Below are 14,101 nucleotides of genomic sequence, written 5' to 3' on the forward strand. Positions count from 1 at the left end.
TTTTTTTTTTGGGGGGGGGTATTTAAAAATTTTTATTAAAGTATATTTGATTTACAGTGTTCCTTCAATTTCTGCTGTACAGTAAATGATTAAAAATGATATTTGCTTAGAGGAGAAAATTTGTTTCCTGAACTTCTTTTCAAGACAACACACTGATTCCTTTAGTAAGAACATTATCCTCGTTACGTAGAAAGGAAAGCAGGAAGCCTGAAGGATCCTGTTAGAAGATAAGGTACTTTGGGAAAGTTGCTACATCTCCCTGAATGATGCATCTAAATCCACAGCCTTTGAGCAAAGCATAATTATTAATTGTTAATCAAATGTGAAAATTAAACATGGGTAATTTTTACTTCTTATCTGTCCTGGCACTATTTTCTAAATCTATTTTTTAATAAGAGGTTGGATCAGTGGACATTTATCAGTACTAGTTGGGAAATTACTCAGAACCAGTACTAGACTAATGATAAATTGGTTTTTTTGGGGGGTTGGTTACATTTTTTTTTTTAAATTGAGATGTAGATAAATACAGTAAAGTCACATAAGTGTATAGTTCAGTGAATTTTTTTTTTTTTTTTTGTCTTTTTGCCTTTTCTAGGGCCACTCCTGTGGCATATGGAGATTCCCAGGCTAGAGGTCCAATTGGAGCTGTAGCCACTGGCCTACGCCAGGGCCACAGCAACAAGGGATCCGAGCCACGTCTACTACTTACATCACAGCTCACGGCAACGCCGGATCCTTAACCCACTGAGCAAGGCCAGGGATCGAACCCGCAACCTCATGGTTCCTAGTCATATTAATTAACCACTGAGCCACGACGGGAACTCCAAGTTCAGTGAATTTTAAAAAAGATATAAAGTGAATATGTCCTAAGCATACATCTCAATGAATTTTAAAGATATGTATATATGATCACTAATCATATATATGATATGAAAGATTTCTGGCACCTTAGAGACTTTCTCATGCTAACGTCAAATCAGTAAGACTGTCACCACAAGGAAACCACTTTTTTGACAGAGATTAATCTTGCCCATCTTTGAAGTTCAAATAAATGAAATCACACCATATGAACTCTTTTACATCTGGCTTTTTTGGCTGAACATTATTTCTGTGAAATTTATTTATGTTATTACATGCAGTAATACGTTGATAATATTTACTGCTGTGTGTGTATGGATAGTCCATAATTTATTTAACCAGACTATTGCTGTTGGACATTTGGATTGTCTCCAGTTTTGTGCTACTACGAATAAAGGTGCTATAAGCATTCTTGCACAAGTTTTTTGGTGAGCCTGTGTTGTACCCATTTGTCTGGAACGATAAGTACTCACAAGGTTGTTTCCACCTTTTGGCTTACCCACTGTGGATAATGCTGCTGTGACCATTTGTGTACACATTTTTGCCAGCATATGTTTTCATTGCTCTTGGGTGAATATTTACCCAAGGTGTATTCGCAAATATACACAAGATTATACCCAAGATTAGCGAGTGTTTGTGTCCACCAAAAGCCTTGCACAAGAATGCTTATAGCAGATTTACTTATGGATTATTTAGGTCTCGGTATTTAAATGTACTTAGATTTTATTTTTATTTTTAACTCAGTGAATTTTATTATGTTTGAAATTGTATAAAGATCATCATAATCCAATTATAAAGTTGCATTTTATAGCATTTCCATCCCAAACCACCAGCCCATTCCCCCACTCCTCAACCTGTCTCCTTTGGAAACCGTAAGTTTTTCAAAGTGAGTCAGTATCTGTTCTACAAAAAAGTTAATTGTGTCCTTTATTTTATTTTTCATTCATTTATTTTTTTGGTCTTTTTGTCTTTTTAAGGCTGCACCTGCGGCATATGCAGGTTCCCAGGTTGGGGTCTAATTGGAGCTGCAGCTGCCGACCTACGTGGGCAGCAATGCCAGATCCGAGCCACGTCTGGGACCTACACCACGGCTCACAGCAACGCCGGTTCCTTAACCCACTGAGCAAGGCCAGGGATCAAACCCGCAACCTCATAGTTCCTAGTGGGATTTGTTTCTGCTGTGCCATGACGGGAATTCCTGTGTCCTTTTTTAGATTCCGCATGTAAGTGATAGCATTTGATGTTGGTGTCTCATTGTCTGACTGACTTCACTTAGCATGATAATTTCTAGGTCCATCCATGTTGCTGCAATTGCCGTTATTTTTTTTCCTTTCAATGGCTGAGTAATATTCCATTGTGTATATGTTCCATATCTTCTTGATCCACTCCTCTGTCATGGGCATTTAGGTTGTTTCCATGTCTTGGCTACTGCAAATAGTGCTGCAGTGAACATCGGAGTACATGTGTCTTTGCAAGTCATGGTTTTCTCTGGATAGATGCCCAGGAGTGGGATTGCTGGATCCAATGGTAGCTCTATGTTTAGTTTTCTGAGGCATCTTCATACTGGTTTCCACAGTGGTTGCACCAATTTACATTCCCACCAACAGTGTAATAGGGTTCCCTTTTCTCCACACCCTCTCCAGCACTTATTGTTTGTAGACTTTTTATGATGGTCACTTTGGCCAGTGTAAGGTAGTACCTCATAGTGGTTTTGATTTGCATTTCTCTAATAATGAGTGATGTTGAACATCTTGTCTTGTGTTTTTTGGCATCTGTATGTCTTCTTTGGAGAACTGTCCGTTTAGATCTTCTGCCCATTTTTCGATGGGGTTGTTTGCTTTTTTGGCATTGAGCTGCAGGAGGTGTGTATAAATTTTGGAGATGAATCCCTCGTCCGTCGATTCATTTTGCAAATATTCTCTCCCATTCTGTGGGTTGTCTTTTCATTTTGTTTTAGGGTTTTCTTTGCTGTGCAGAAACTTTTAAGTTTAATTCGGTCCCATTTGTTTATTTTTGTCTTTATTGTCATTACTCTAGGAAGAGAAGATAGTGCTGTGGTTTATGTCAGAGAATGTTTGGCCTGTGTTTTCCTCTAAGAATTTTATAGCATCTGATCTTTAATCCATTTTGAGTTTATTTTTGTGTGTGGTGTGAGTGTTCTAATTTCATTCTTTTACATGTAGCTGTCCAGTTTCCTCAGTACCACTTATTGAAGGGACTGTCTTTTCCCCATTGTATATTCTTGCCTCCATTGTCATAGATTACTTGACTCTAGGTACATGGGTTTAATTCTGGGCTTCCTATCCTGTTCCACTGATCTATATTTCTTTGTGCCAGTACCATACAGTTTTGATGACTAGCTTTGTACTACAGTCTGAAGTCCGGGAGCCTGATTCCTCCAGCTCCATTTTTCTTTTCAGGATGTCTTTGGCTATTCTAGGTCTTTTGTTCTTCCAAACAAACTTTAAAATATTTTGTTCTAGTTCAGTGAAAAATGTCCTTGGTATTTTGCTAGCGATTGCATTAGATCTGTAGATTGCCTTGGGTAGTATAATCATTTTGATAATATTGATTCTTCCAGTCTAAGAGCATGGTATGTCTTTCAATCTGTTCGTATCATCAGCATCTTATAGTTTTCAGAGTATAATAAGTCTTTTGTTTCCTTAGCTAGGTTTATTGCTTAATATTTTATTCTTTTTGATGAGATGGTAAATTGGATTTTTCCCCTAATTTCTCTTTCTGATCTTTCACTGTTAGCATAGAGAAATGCAGTCAACTTCTGTGTATCAATTTTGTATCCTGCGACTTTGCCAAATTCATGATGAGCTCTAACAGTTTTCTGGTAGCATCTTTAGGATTTTCTAGGTATAGTGTGTTATTTGCAAAAAAGATAGTTTTACTTCTTCCTATTCAATTTGGATTCCTTTTATTTCTTTTTCTTCTCTGATTGCCATGGTTAGGACAAACTAACCAAAACTATCTTGAATAGTAGTGGTGAGAGTGGACATCCTTGTCTTGTTCCTGATCTCAGCAGGAATTCTTTCAGCTTTTCAATTGTCACTGTTGAGAATGATGTTAGTTCTGGGTTTGTCATATATGGACTTTATCATGTTGAGGTAAGTTCCCTCTATGCCCACTTTTTGAAGGTTTTTTTGAAATCAGAAATGAGTGTTGGATTGTCAAAGGATTTTTCTGCATCTATTGAGAAGATCATATGGTTTTTCTTCTTCAGTTTGTTAATGTGGTGTATCACACTGCTTGATTTGCAGATATTGAAGAATCCTTGCATCCCTGGGATAAATACCATTTGATCATGATGTGCAATTCTTTTAATGTATTGTTGGATTTAGTTTGCTAGTGTTTTGTTGAGAATTTTTGCATCTTTGTTCATCAGTGATATTGGCCTGTAATTTTCTTTTTTTTGTGTGTGATATCTTTGTCTGGTTTTGGTATCAGGGTGATGGTGGGCTCAAAGAGTGAGTTTAGGAGTGGTCCTTTCTCTGCAATTTTTTTGGAATAGTTTCAGAAGGATAGGTGTTAACTCTTCTCTAAATGTTTGATAAAATTTGCCTGTGAAGCCATCTGGTCCTGGACTTTTGTTTGTTGGAAGTTTTTAAACTATAGTTTCAAATTCAGTATTTGTGATTGGTCTGCTTATCTTTTCTATTTCATCTTGGTTTAGTCTTGGAATATTGTACTTTTCTAAGAATTTGTCCATTTCATCTAGGTTGTCCATTTTATTGGCATATAGTTTCATGGAGTAGTCTCTTATGATCCTTTATATTTTTGTGATGTCCATTTTTTTTTTCATTTCTAATTTTATTGATTTGGGTCCTCTTCCTTTTTTTTCTTGGTAAGTCCGGCTAAGGGTTTATCAATTTTGTTGATCTTTTCAAAGAACCAGCTTTTTGTTTCATTGCTCTTTTCTGTGGTTTTCTTAGATCGTATATCATTTATTTCTGCTCTGATCTTTATGATTTCTTTCCTTCTACTAACTTTAGGTCTTGTCTGTTCTCTCTCGAGCTGCTTTAGATGTAAAGTTAGGTTGTTTATTTGAGCTTTTTCTTGTTTCCTGAGGTAGGCTTGTATTGCTATAAACTTTCCTCTTAGAATGGCTTTTGCTGCATCCCATAGGTTTTGGAGTGTCGTATCTTTGTTGTCATTTGCTGCCAGGTATTTTTTAATTTCCTCTTTGATTTCTTCAGTGATCCATTGGTTGTTTAGTAGCATGTTGTTTAGTCTCCAAGTGTTTGTGTTTTTTGCAGTTTTTTTCTTGTTGATTTCCAGTCCTATAGCATGTTGGGAAAAGATGCTCAGTATGATTTCAGTTTTCTTAAAGTTATCAAGGCTTGATTTGTAGCCCCAGGATGTGATCAATCTTAGAGAATGTTCCATGTGCACTTGAGAAGAATGTGTATTCTGTTGCTTTTGGATGGAATGTCCTATAAATATCTGTTAAGTCCATCTGGTCTAATGCTTCATTCAGGTCTGGGTTTCCTTATTGATTTTCTGTCTGGATGATCTGTCCATTGCTGTAAGTGGGTGTTAAAAGTCCCCCATTATTATTGTGTTATTGTCAATTTCTCCTTTTAAGATTATTAGCAGTTGCCTTGTATATTGAGGTGATCCTATGTTGAGTGCATATATATTTACAATTGTTATATCTTCTTCTTGGATCGATCCTTTGATCATTATGTAATGTCCTTCTTCGTCTCTTATAATATTCTTTAAGGACTCTTTTGTCTGATATGAATATTGCTACTTCAGTTTTTTTTTTTTTTGATTCCTATTTTCATGGAATATTTTCTTCCATCCTCTCACTTTCAATTTGTATGTGTCCGTAGAAGTGAAGTGGGTCTCTTGAAGACAGCATATATATGGGTCTTGTTTTTGTATCCATTCAATCAGTCTATGTCTTTTGGTTGGGGCATTTAGTCTGTTTACATTTAAGGTACTTATCGATATCTCCATTCTCATTGCTATTTTATTCACTGTTTTGGATTTATTTTTGTTGGTCTTTTTTTCTTCCCTTCTCTTGTGGTTTGATGACTATCTTTAATGTTGTATTTGAGTTGATTTGTCTTATTTGTGTATGTATCTATTGTAGATTTTTGGTGTGCAGTTTCCCTGAAGTTTTGATATAGGTGTCTATATATATACACAAAATTGTTTTAAGTTGCTGGTCTCTTAATTGCAAGTGCATCTCCAGTGTCCTGCATTTGTACCCTCCTCTTCTCACTATTTCTGATTTTTGGTAGCATGTTTATGTTGGACTGAGCTTCATCTGTGACCTACACCACAGCTCACAGCAACACTGGACTCTTAACCCACTGAGTGAGGCCAGGGATCAAACTCAAGACCTCATGGTTCCTAGTGGGATTTGTTTCCGCTGCACCATGACGGGAACTCCGATAGATATATTTTATCATGTTAAATTATCTATTTATTATTTTATTAAGACTTTTAAAATAATTTGGGATCAATAGTGATTTTTTTCCTTTTAGTCTTTTTTTAGGGCTGCAGCTGTGGCATATGGAAGTTCCCAGGCTCGGGTTCAAATTAGAGCTGTAGCTTCCAGCCTGTACCACATTCACTGCAATACTGGGTCCAAGTTTTGTCTGCAACCTACGCCACAGCCTATGGCAATGCCAGGTTGCTAACCCACTGAGTAAGGCCAGGGATTAAACCTGCCTCCTCATGGATACTAGTCAGATTTGCTACTGCTGAATCACAATGGGAACTCCCTGATACTGAATTTTGCTTATGTTTTTTAAGAATTTATGAAAATTATTCAGTGGCTTTTCTCCTTAGTGTTATTTATATGGTAAATTGCATTGACATATTTTCTAATATTGAACCTTATTTACTTTTATGGATAAATTTGTATTTTGGATCTCTGTTAAGTTTTATTTAACATTTTTACGTAAATATTAAGCGAGACTGGTTTGTGGTTTTCTGGAAGACAGTTTTTGTCCTTTGGTATCAAAATTGTGTTCATTTTATAAAACAAATTTGGAAGCTTATCTTAATTTTTATGCTGTGAAACAATTTTGACATTGTCTGCTTTTAAAAAAATCTGTGTAACTCCCTTGTGAAAATATTTGATCTTAGCACCTTTTGGGTTGTGACTTTTGGCAACTTTTTGTAGTTTCTTTACAATGATCAATTCTTTTTGGATTTTCTACCTCTTTTGGAGTCAATTTTAGTAAATTACATTTTTTTTCCTCTAGAAACATCTACCTTATCTTTTCAAACTCTTGTTGAACAAAATAGATTCTTAAGAATACCATAATTTATCAAATTTTTGATAATTTTTCCTTTTAAAAATTTTGTATATTTATGCCTTTGTCTTTCTTTCTCAATTATTGAAGTTAAAAATACTAATTTTATCTTTCTTCATGAAACTAATTCATATATTCCTTTTTAATTCTCCCCTTTTTGACCTTTAATTCATGAATATTTCATGAATTATGTTTATAAATTGTTTCTTCTTTTGATTATGCTTATTTTGTTATCATTCTTCTAAGTTCTTGATTTGGGCTTGTTTATAACACTGTTTCTTCTTTAAATGTTATTTACTTACACAGACACTTCCTGGCTTAGTTGTAACACATCGCCTCCACCACATCTTATTCATCCTGTTCTGTTTTTTTGGCTTTTTTTTGTTTGTTTGTTTAGGACTTTTGAAACCTTGCATTTGAAGTATTTATATACAAATACATCTATACAGTTGATAGCCATTCACTTTGAAAAAAATCTTTATTAAAATTATATTGTAAGAGTGTAACATTAATTTCCACACACTAAAAATATGTAACTTACACCCAGATCATGAAACCGAATGTTACCACAGGACTGGTGTCCCAGAAGTCCCCCTTTGTTCCTTCTCAGACAGTGGGCACTCTACATACCCTGTCCTGTAATTGCAAAGAGTAGCTTCAGTAATGCTTGTGTTATTATAAGCACTGGTACTGTAACATCTATCCTCTCTTCATGTTTTCATGTTTTTGTGATTCTGAATTTGTCTCATTACTCTGTAGTATTTTGCTGTGGAACCCATTGTGTGAAGACACATTGAATTTCATTGGAAAACAGTTTGGGAGCATCTATAAAAGCTGAAGATACACATATTGTGTAACCATGAAATTCCACTGCTAATTATATTTTGAACAGAAATGTACACATGTGCTCAACAGATATATTTTGAAATTAGACATCGTACTATAATAGCTCTTAGAAGTTTGAGTATCACATACAAATTCATGGCTATGCTCTGTTTGTGATATTTCCTTTTGCCTAGATTTATTTATTTTAAAGCTTTATTTAAAGCCCCAAAACAGGAGTTCCTGTCATGGCTCAGTGGTTAACGAATCCAACTAGGAACCATGAGGTTGCAGGTTCGATCCCTGGCCTTGCTCAGTGGGTTAAGGATCCAGCCTTGCTGTGAGCTGTGGTGTAGGTCACAGACGTAGCTCAGATCCTGAGTTGCTGTGGCTCTGGTGTAGGCTGGCAGCTGCAGCTCTGATTAGACCCCTAGCCTGGGAACCTCCATGTGCCATGGGAGTGGCCCTAGAAAAGGCAAAAAGACAAAAAAAAAAAAAAATGTACAAAAACAGTCCACTCCTTTTCCCATCCTTCACATCCCCACCTCTTGCAACTCCCAATTTGTTTGCTGTATCTATGTTCATGGATAGGCACCCTTTCTATTGAAACAGGAGTGTAGAAGAAAATTAGTAGTTTTATAGATTTACTAATGGGAAGGTGAAAGAATGACTTCCTAATGTTGTCCTTTTATCAAAAAATTTAAGGGCAATTTCACGAGTTGAAAATGAGGCAGAGGAAGTTCCCATTGTGGTGCAGCGGAAACGAATCCAACTAGGAACCATGAGGTTGTGGGTTCGATCTCTGGCCTTGCTCAGTGGGTTAAGTATCTGGCGTTGCCATGAGCTGTGGTGCAGGCATGGCTGGGATCCAGATCATTGCTGTGGCTGTGGTGTAGGCTGGTGGCTCTGATTAGACCCCTAGCCTGGGAACCTCCATATGCCGTGGGTGCGGCCCTAAAATGACCAAAAAAAAAAAAAAAAAAAAAAAAAAAGAAAAAAAATGAGGCAGAGAGATGACAGACTGGAGACTTAGGACTGAGGAAAATCTATGAGATGGTCATTGCGGGTAGTTAATGAATGACTTCTCTAGGGAAGAATGGGTTAGAAACGCCTGATGATGTTACTCATCTGAGGCTGAAGAGCATGAATTTCTAGGAACATAACTTCATCCAGTTATGAGATATCTCAAGCAACACCAGACTGCTTAGAAGTAACCATGGGGTGTTAAATAGCTGGGTTCGTTGAGATGTGCCATTATTCCACATGATTCACGATAGGAAGCATGGACCAGGAAATTAACGTGTTTTATAATTCATTTGCATAAAGATAGGTTAGGAAAATTTCAAACATACTCTGAACTAGAGGGACTAGTGTAAAGAACCACAGCCTACCCGAGACCTTGTTTGAAAAAAATCAACCTGCGACCTTGCCCTCTGTCGAGTTATCTCAGAGCAAATCTCAGACAGAATCTCACTTCATCTGCAAATGCTGAAGATATTTCTTTTCTTTTTTTTTTTTTTTTGTCTTTTTGCCATTTCTTGGGCTGCTCCCGCAGCATATGAAGGTTCCCAGGCCAGTGGTCTAATCGGAGCTGCAGCTGCCAGCCTACACCACAGCTCACGGCAACGCCGGATCGTTAACCCACTGAGCAAGGGCAGGTATCAAACCCACAACCTCATGGTCCTAGTCGGAGTCGTTAACCACCGTGCCATGACGGGAACTCGTGAAGATATTTCTAATGCGAAAAGTATTTTGAAGGGTGTGGGTATGATTGACAAGTAGTCCAAACTGATAGGAGAAGTGAGGAGGAGGGCTGCCAATGGGATGGAGAATCTAGACATCTCAGTGGATTGAAAGTTGGCAGTTTTCCATGGCAGCTGTTAAGCTGATACAATGAAAAAGAGGAGGTAGGGATAGGAGGGGAAATGTTTAATTCGTGTTTTTGGAGGTTTGCATTTTCAATATAAACAAACACAGAGGTTGAGTCAATTAGTTAAGATACACAAGTCTGAGAGTTCCCTGGTGGCCTAGTGGGTAGGACTCATGCTTTCACCAGTGTGGCCTGGGTTCAATCCTTGGTCTGAAACTGAGACTCCACATCAAGCAGCATTGCCACGGCAAAAAAAAAAAAAAAAAAAAAAAATGCCTGAGGCCTTACGTAGTTCTGTTTGTAATAAATACATACATAAATATAAATCTTTTACAATTTTATAATTAATGCATATGTGTTCTAAATAGTTCAAACAACGCAGAAAGGTATAAATTAAGTGTAAATGTTTCATTTACCCCCCAACACCCAATGTCACTATGCAGAAGTCCTTTTAAACCATTTTTATACATCCTTCTAGGACCTTCAGATATGCATAAATATACATACAAGAAGAATTTATGGAGTTACCTTATGGTGCAGCAGGTTAAGGATCTGTGTTGTCACTGAAGTGGCTTGGGTTGCTGCTGTGGTGCTGGTTCAATCCCTGGCCTTGGAACTTCCATATGTCAGGAGGGTACAGCCGAAAAAAAAAAAAAAAAAAAAAGATGAGAGAGAGAGATGTATATTCCATTAAATTCCATAAAACATGAATGGAGTCATGAAATACCTGCTTGCATTTTGTACTTAGTATATTGGGAATCTTTTTGTTTCAGGATACATTCATTTCTGTCCTTGCAAACTGTTTGCAGAAGTTTCCGTTGTGATTGTATGAGTTCTCTCATCGATGAACAGTGCTGCCATGAAGATCTTCCTGCACATGTTGTTTTTTTAACATGTATACTTATGACCGTATTTTACCTACAGGAAAAGTTCTTAGAATTTTTAGGTTGAAAGTTGTCTTAGGTAATGTTTAATTTGATAAACATTTTCAAATTATTCAGATGATGTCTTTGGAGGGTCGAGATAAAATACATTTCCAGCTGTTACTCAGCTTCCTAAATAATCTGAATCTGTTTAAAAGGCACATGGATGGAGAAAGAGAGGAGTTGCCAGAAGTTCAAGTTGCAAAACCTTCTTTTATTTTGGTGGTTATAACAATTCTGGCTGCACATCAGAATCACTTTGAGAACTTAAAAAATCATTTAAGTTCCACACCCTTGAAATCCTGACTTAATTGTTCTAGGGTCAGGCCTGGACATTGATTGATAAATATATATATAAATTTTTTTTGTCTTTTTGCCTTTTTTAGGGCTGCTCCCGAGGCATATGGAGGTTCCCAGGCTAGGGGTCTAATTGGAGCTGTTGCTGCCAGCCTACACCAGAGCCACAGCACCACAAGATCTGAGCCGTGTCTGCGACCCACACCACAGCTCACAGCAATACCAGATCCTTAACCCACTGAGCAAGGCCAGGGATCGAACCTGCAACCTCATGGTTCCTATTGGATTTATTTCTGCTCCGCCAAGATGGGAACTCCGACATTGATATTTAAAAAAAAAAAATCTCCCCTAGACTACATTTAGAATGGGTAGATAGCAAGGTCCTATGCAAGTACAGGGAACTCTATCCAATCTCCTGGGATAGACCATGATGGGGAATCATATTTGAAAAAAAAAGAATACATGTATATATATATATATATGTGTGTGTGTCACTTTGCTCTACGACAGAAATTGGTACAACATTGTAAACCAACTATATGTTAAAAAATGAAAAACTCCCCTAGAGATTCTGTGTAGCCAGTATGTCTGGAATCACTGCTTTAGATAGAGAAAGGGGAGGTGGAAATGGAAGACGCAGGTGAAGATTATGTCAAGCCATGCAGCAGACGGAGAAATGAAGATCAGTTTGCAATACTGATCGAGGGAAAGGATCAGCTCATGTTTGGGGAAGAAAGGAGGCAGGGAGAGGTCTGGGTGACGGAAAGGCAGAGCTGGTTGAGTTCAGGGTTGTGGTACTCTTCAGGTGTGGGTTGTAGAGTCTACTCTTTTAAATAAAGATGAACTCGAGCCTGAAGCCGCTTCCAAGCTCTTCTCAACCCAGGGTTGTCCCGAATCAGTAGGATGGAGTGGCCAGCAGGGTAGGTAGCCAGGATGACTTTGCATAAAACATTCCAGAAACTGTTGATGTCAAAGACGTTGGACATATAGAGAAGAAGAGCGACAGCATTGAAAATGTAGAGAATGAGAAAGTAGCTGATGGCTTTGATGGCCCCCATGTGAGCCTCCATGCTGGGGTCCCTGGAGCCAGTGGTATTGCTCTCCATGTGCTGGGTGTGTCTCTTGAGAGAGATGATCAGCAGAGTGGCTGCGAGGATGAACATGCTCAGAGGGATGATGATCCCCGTGTTAAAGACAAGAACCAGGTTGGTCACATTGGTTTCAGTGAAGTAATTTTTCTTCGTGGAGTTGAAGGAGGGGATAGCAGAAGAATTGTTACAATGCACAGTGTAGACGTTTTTGAGGAAGAGTCCACTATGGCCCAAGGAAATAAACACTGACAACCACAGAAACCAGGGCATCAATCCAGAAATTCTCCACTTCAGCTTAAGGAAAAGGGGGTGGGAGAAATCAGCAATCTTCACAAAGTAGAAGAAGCCGAGCCAGGCAGCAAACCAGAGGCCACAGTAATTGAAGAACATGAAACCTCCTTTGAATGTATCATACACAGTGTCTTGGTTATAAAAGCTTGGGGATGTTGAACTGAAGTTAATTTCTAGCATCATGAAGCTTTGTAGAGCTATTCTGGACACACTCAGGAAAAGCAGGATCTTGCCATTTGTGGAAATTTCCTTATTCTGAATCCATTCCGCTGTATTTATAGCTGCAATGAACCCATTTGCAATGATACCAATGATGCATTCAGCGCTTACAATGATTAAAATTAAAATGATGTGAGATGATAATTCATTTTCTGGGGGACTGCTGGTTTTGATCATCCTGAGTCGTTTCTCTTCTTTGTTGTCTGGAGAAAAAAGTCTCCCTAGCATTTGATGGGCAGATCTGGGATAGCTCCCACAATTCATGTCACAAGAGGAAGTAGCTGATGCATCATTTCCAAATCTATTCCATTTGTTTATTTTAGAATTCTTAGTTCTAAACCTGGACATGCAAATGATGGATTTGTTTGTAATCCTCTCCCATGTCCTTTTGGATGTGTTGGTGTGTTAGTTCAAACATGGGGCCCAGGGAAGAACTTTAGACACTCCTTTATAAACCACTGACATGATTTTGAGAACTATGTTCTTAACTAGCTCCAATTAAGTCCAACATCTGTCCACCCAGTCATCATTTAATTGAGTTTCACTTGTGACCTCAGGGAAGTGACTGAAAATGCTAATAACTTGAAATAGATACAGTTCTTATGTGCCAGGCGCTGTGCAATCCCTATGTATGTATTACAACATTTAAGCCTTACAACAGCTCTATGAAGAATGTACTTTTATTATCTCCATTTTGCAGATGTGGAAACTGAGGCTAAAAAACTCATCCAAAGTCACAGAGAGAAAGCGAGAGAGGGGGTGAGGGGGAGAAAGAGAGCTGAGAGGCACACCTAAGTCACCTGGTCCCAGAGTCTTTGTTCCTAGCACTATGTTACATTACCTACACTTGGGGATCCTTTTTCCTTTTTTAACATATAATTGATTTTCAGTGTTGTGTCAATTTCTGCCATACAGCAAATTGACCATATATATACATGTATGTATATACAAATACATATATATAAAGAATATATATATATATGTTCTTTTTCTCCTATTATCTTCTGTCATGTTCTGTCCCAAGAGATTGGGTGTAGATCTCTGTGCTACATTCTAAATGGAATAGTTTGCATCTACTAACCCCAAACTCCCCATTCATCCCACTCCCCCCACCTCCTCCTTGGCAATCACAGGTCTGTTCTCTATGCCTGTGAGTCTGTTTCTATTTCGTAGATAGGTTCATTTGTGCCACGTTTTAGATTCCACATATAGGTGATATGATGTGGTATTTGTCTTTCTCTTTCTGACTTACTTCACTTAGTATGAGAGACTCTAGTTGGATCCATGTTGCTGCAGATGACATTGTTTCTTTCCTGTGAGCCAAAGATTAAATGCGGGGTTGGCTTAACTGTTACATTTTTTTTTTTGATAGTCTTTCATGATGTCCTCACTACTTAAGGAAAGAAAAATTGAGCTGAAAAAAACAAAAACAAAACAGAACCCATCTGT

General features: G+C 37.8%; 1 protein-coding gene across 1 annotated transcript; it reads right to left on the bottom strand.

Moving 5' to 3' along the window:
* TAS2R39 (taste 2 receptor member 39) lies at positions 11,873 to 13,584 on the bottom strand. Its single transcript, XM_013985568.2, has one exon. The coding sequence runs from the start codon at positions 12,998 to 13,000 to the stop codon at positions 11,873 to 11,875; it is 1,128 nt and encodes a 375-aa protein (XP_013841022.2). The 5' UTR covers positions 13,001 to 13,584.

Source organism: Sus scrofa, chromosome 18, assembly GCF_000003025.6.
Source record: "Sus scrofa isolate TJ Tabasco breed Duroc chromosome 18, Sscrofa11.1, whole genome shotgun sequence".
Classification (NCBI taxonomy): domain Eukaryota; kingdom Metazoa; phylum Chordata; class Mammalia; order Artiodactyla; family Suidae; genus Sus; species Sus scrofa.

Excerpts from the sequence above, each read along its gene's own strand:
- TAS2R39 (XM_013985568.2), bottom strand. The coding sequence starts at position 13,000 with ATGTCCAGGTTTAGAACTAAGAATTCTAAAATAAACAAATGGAATAGA.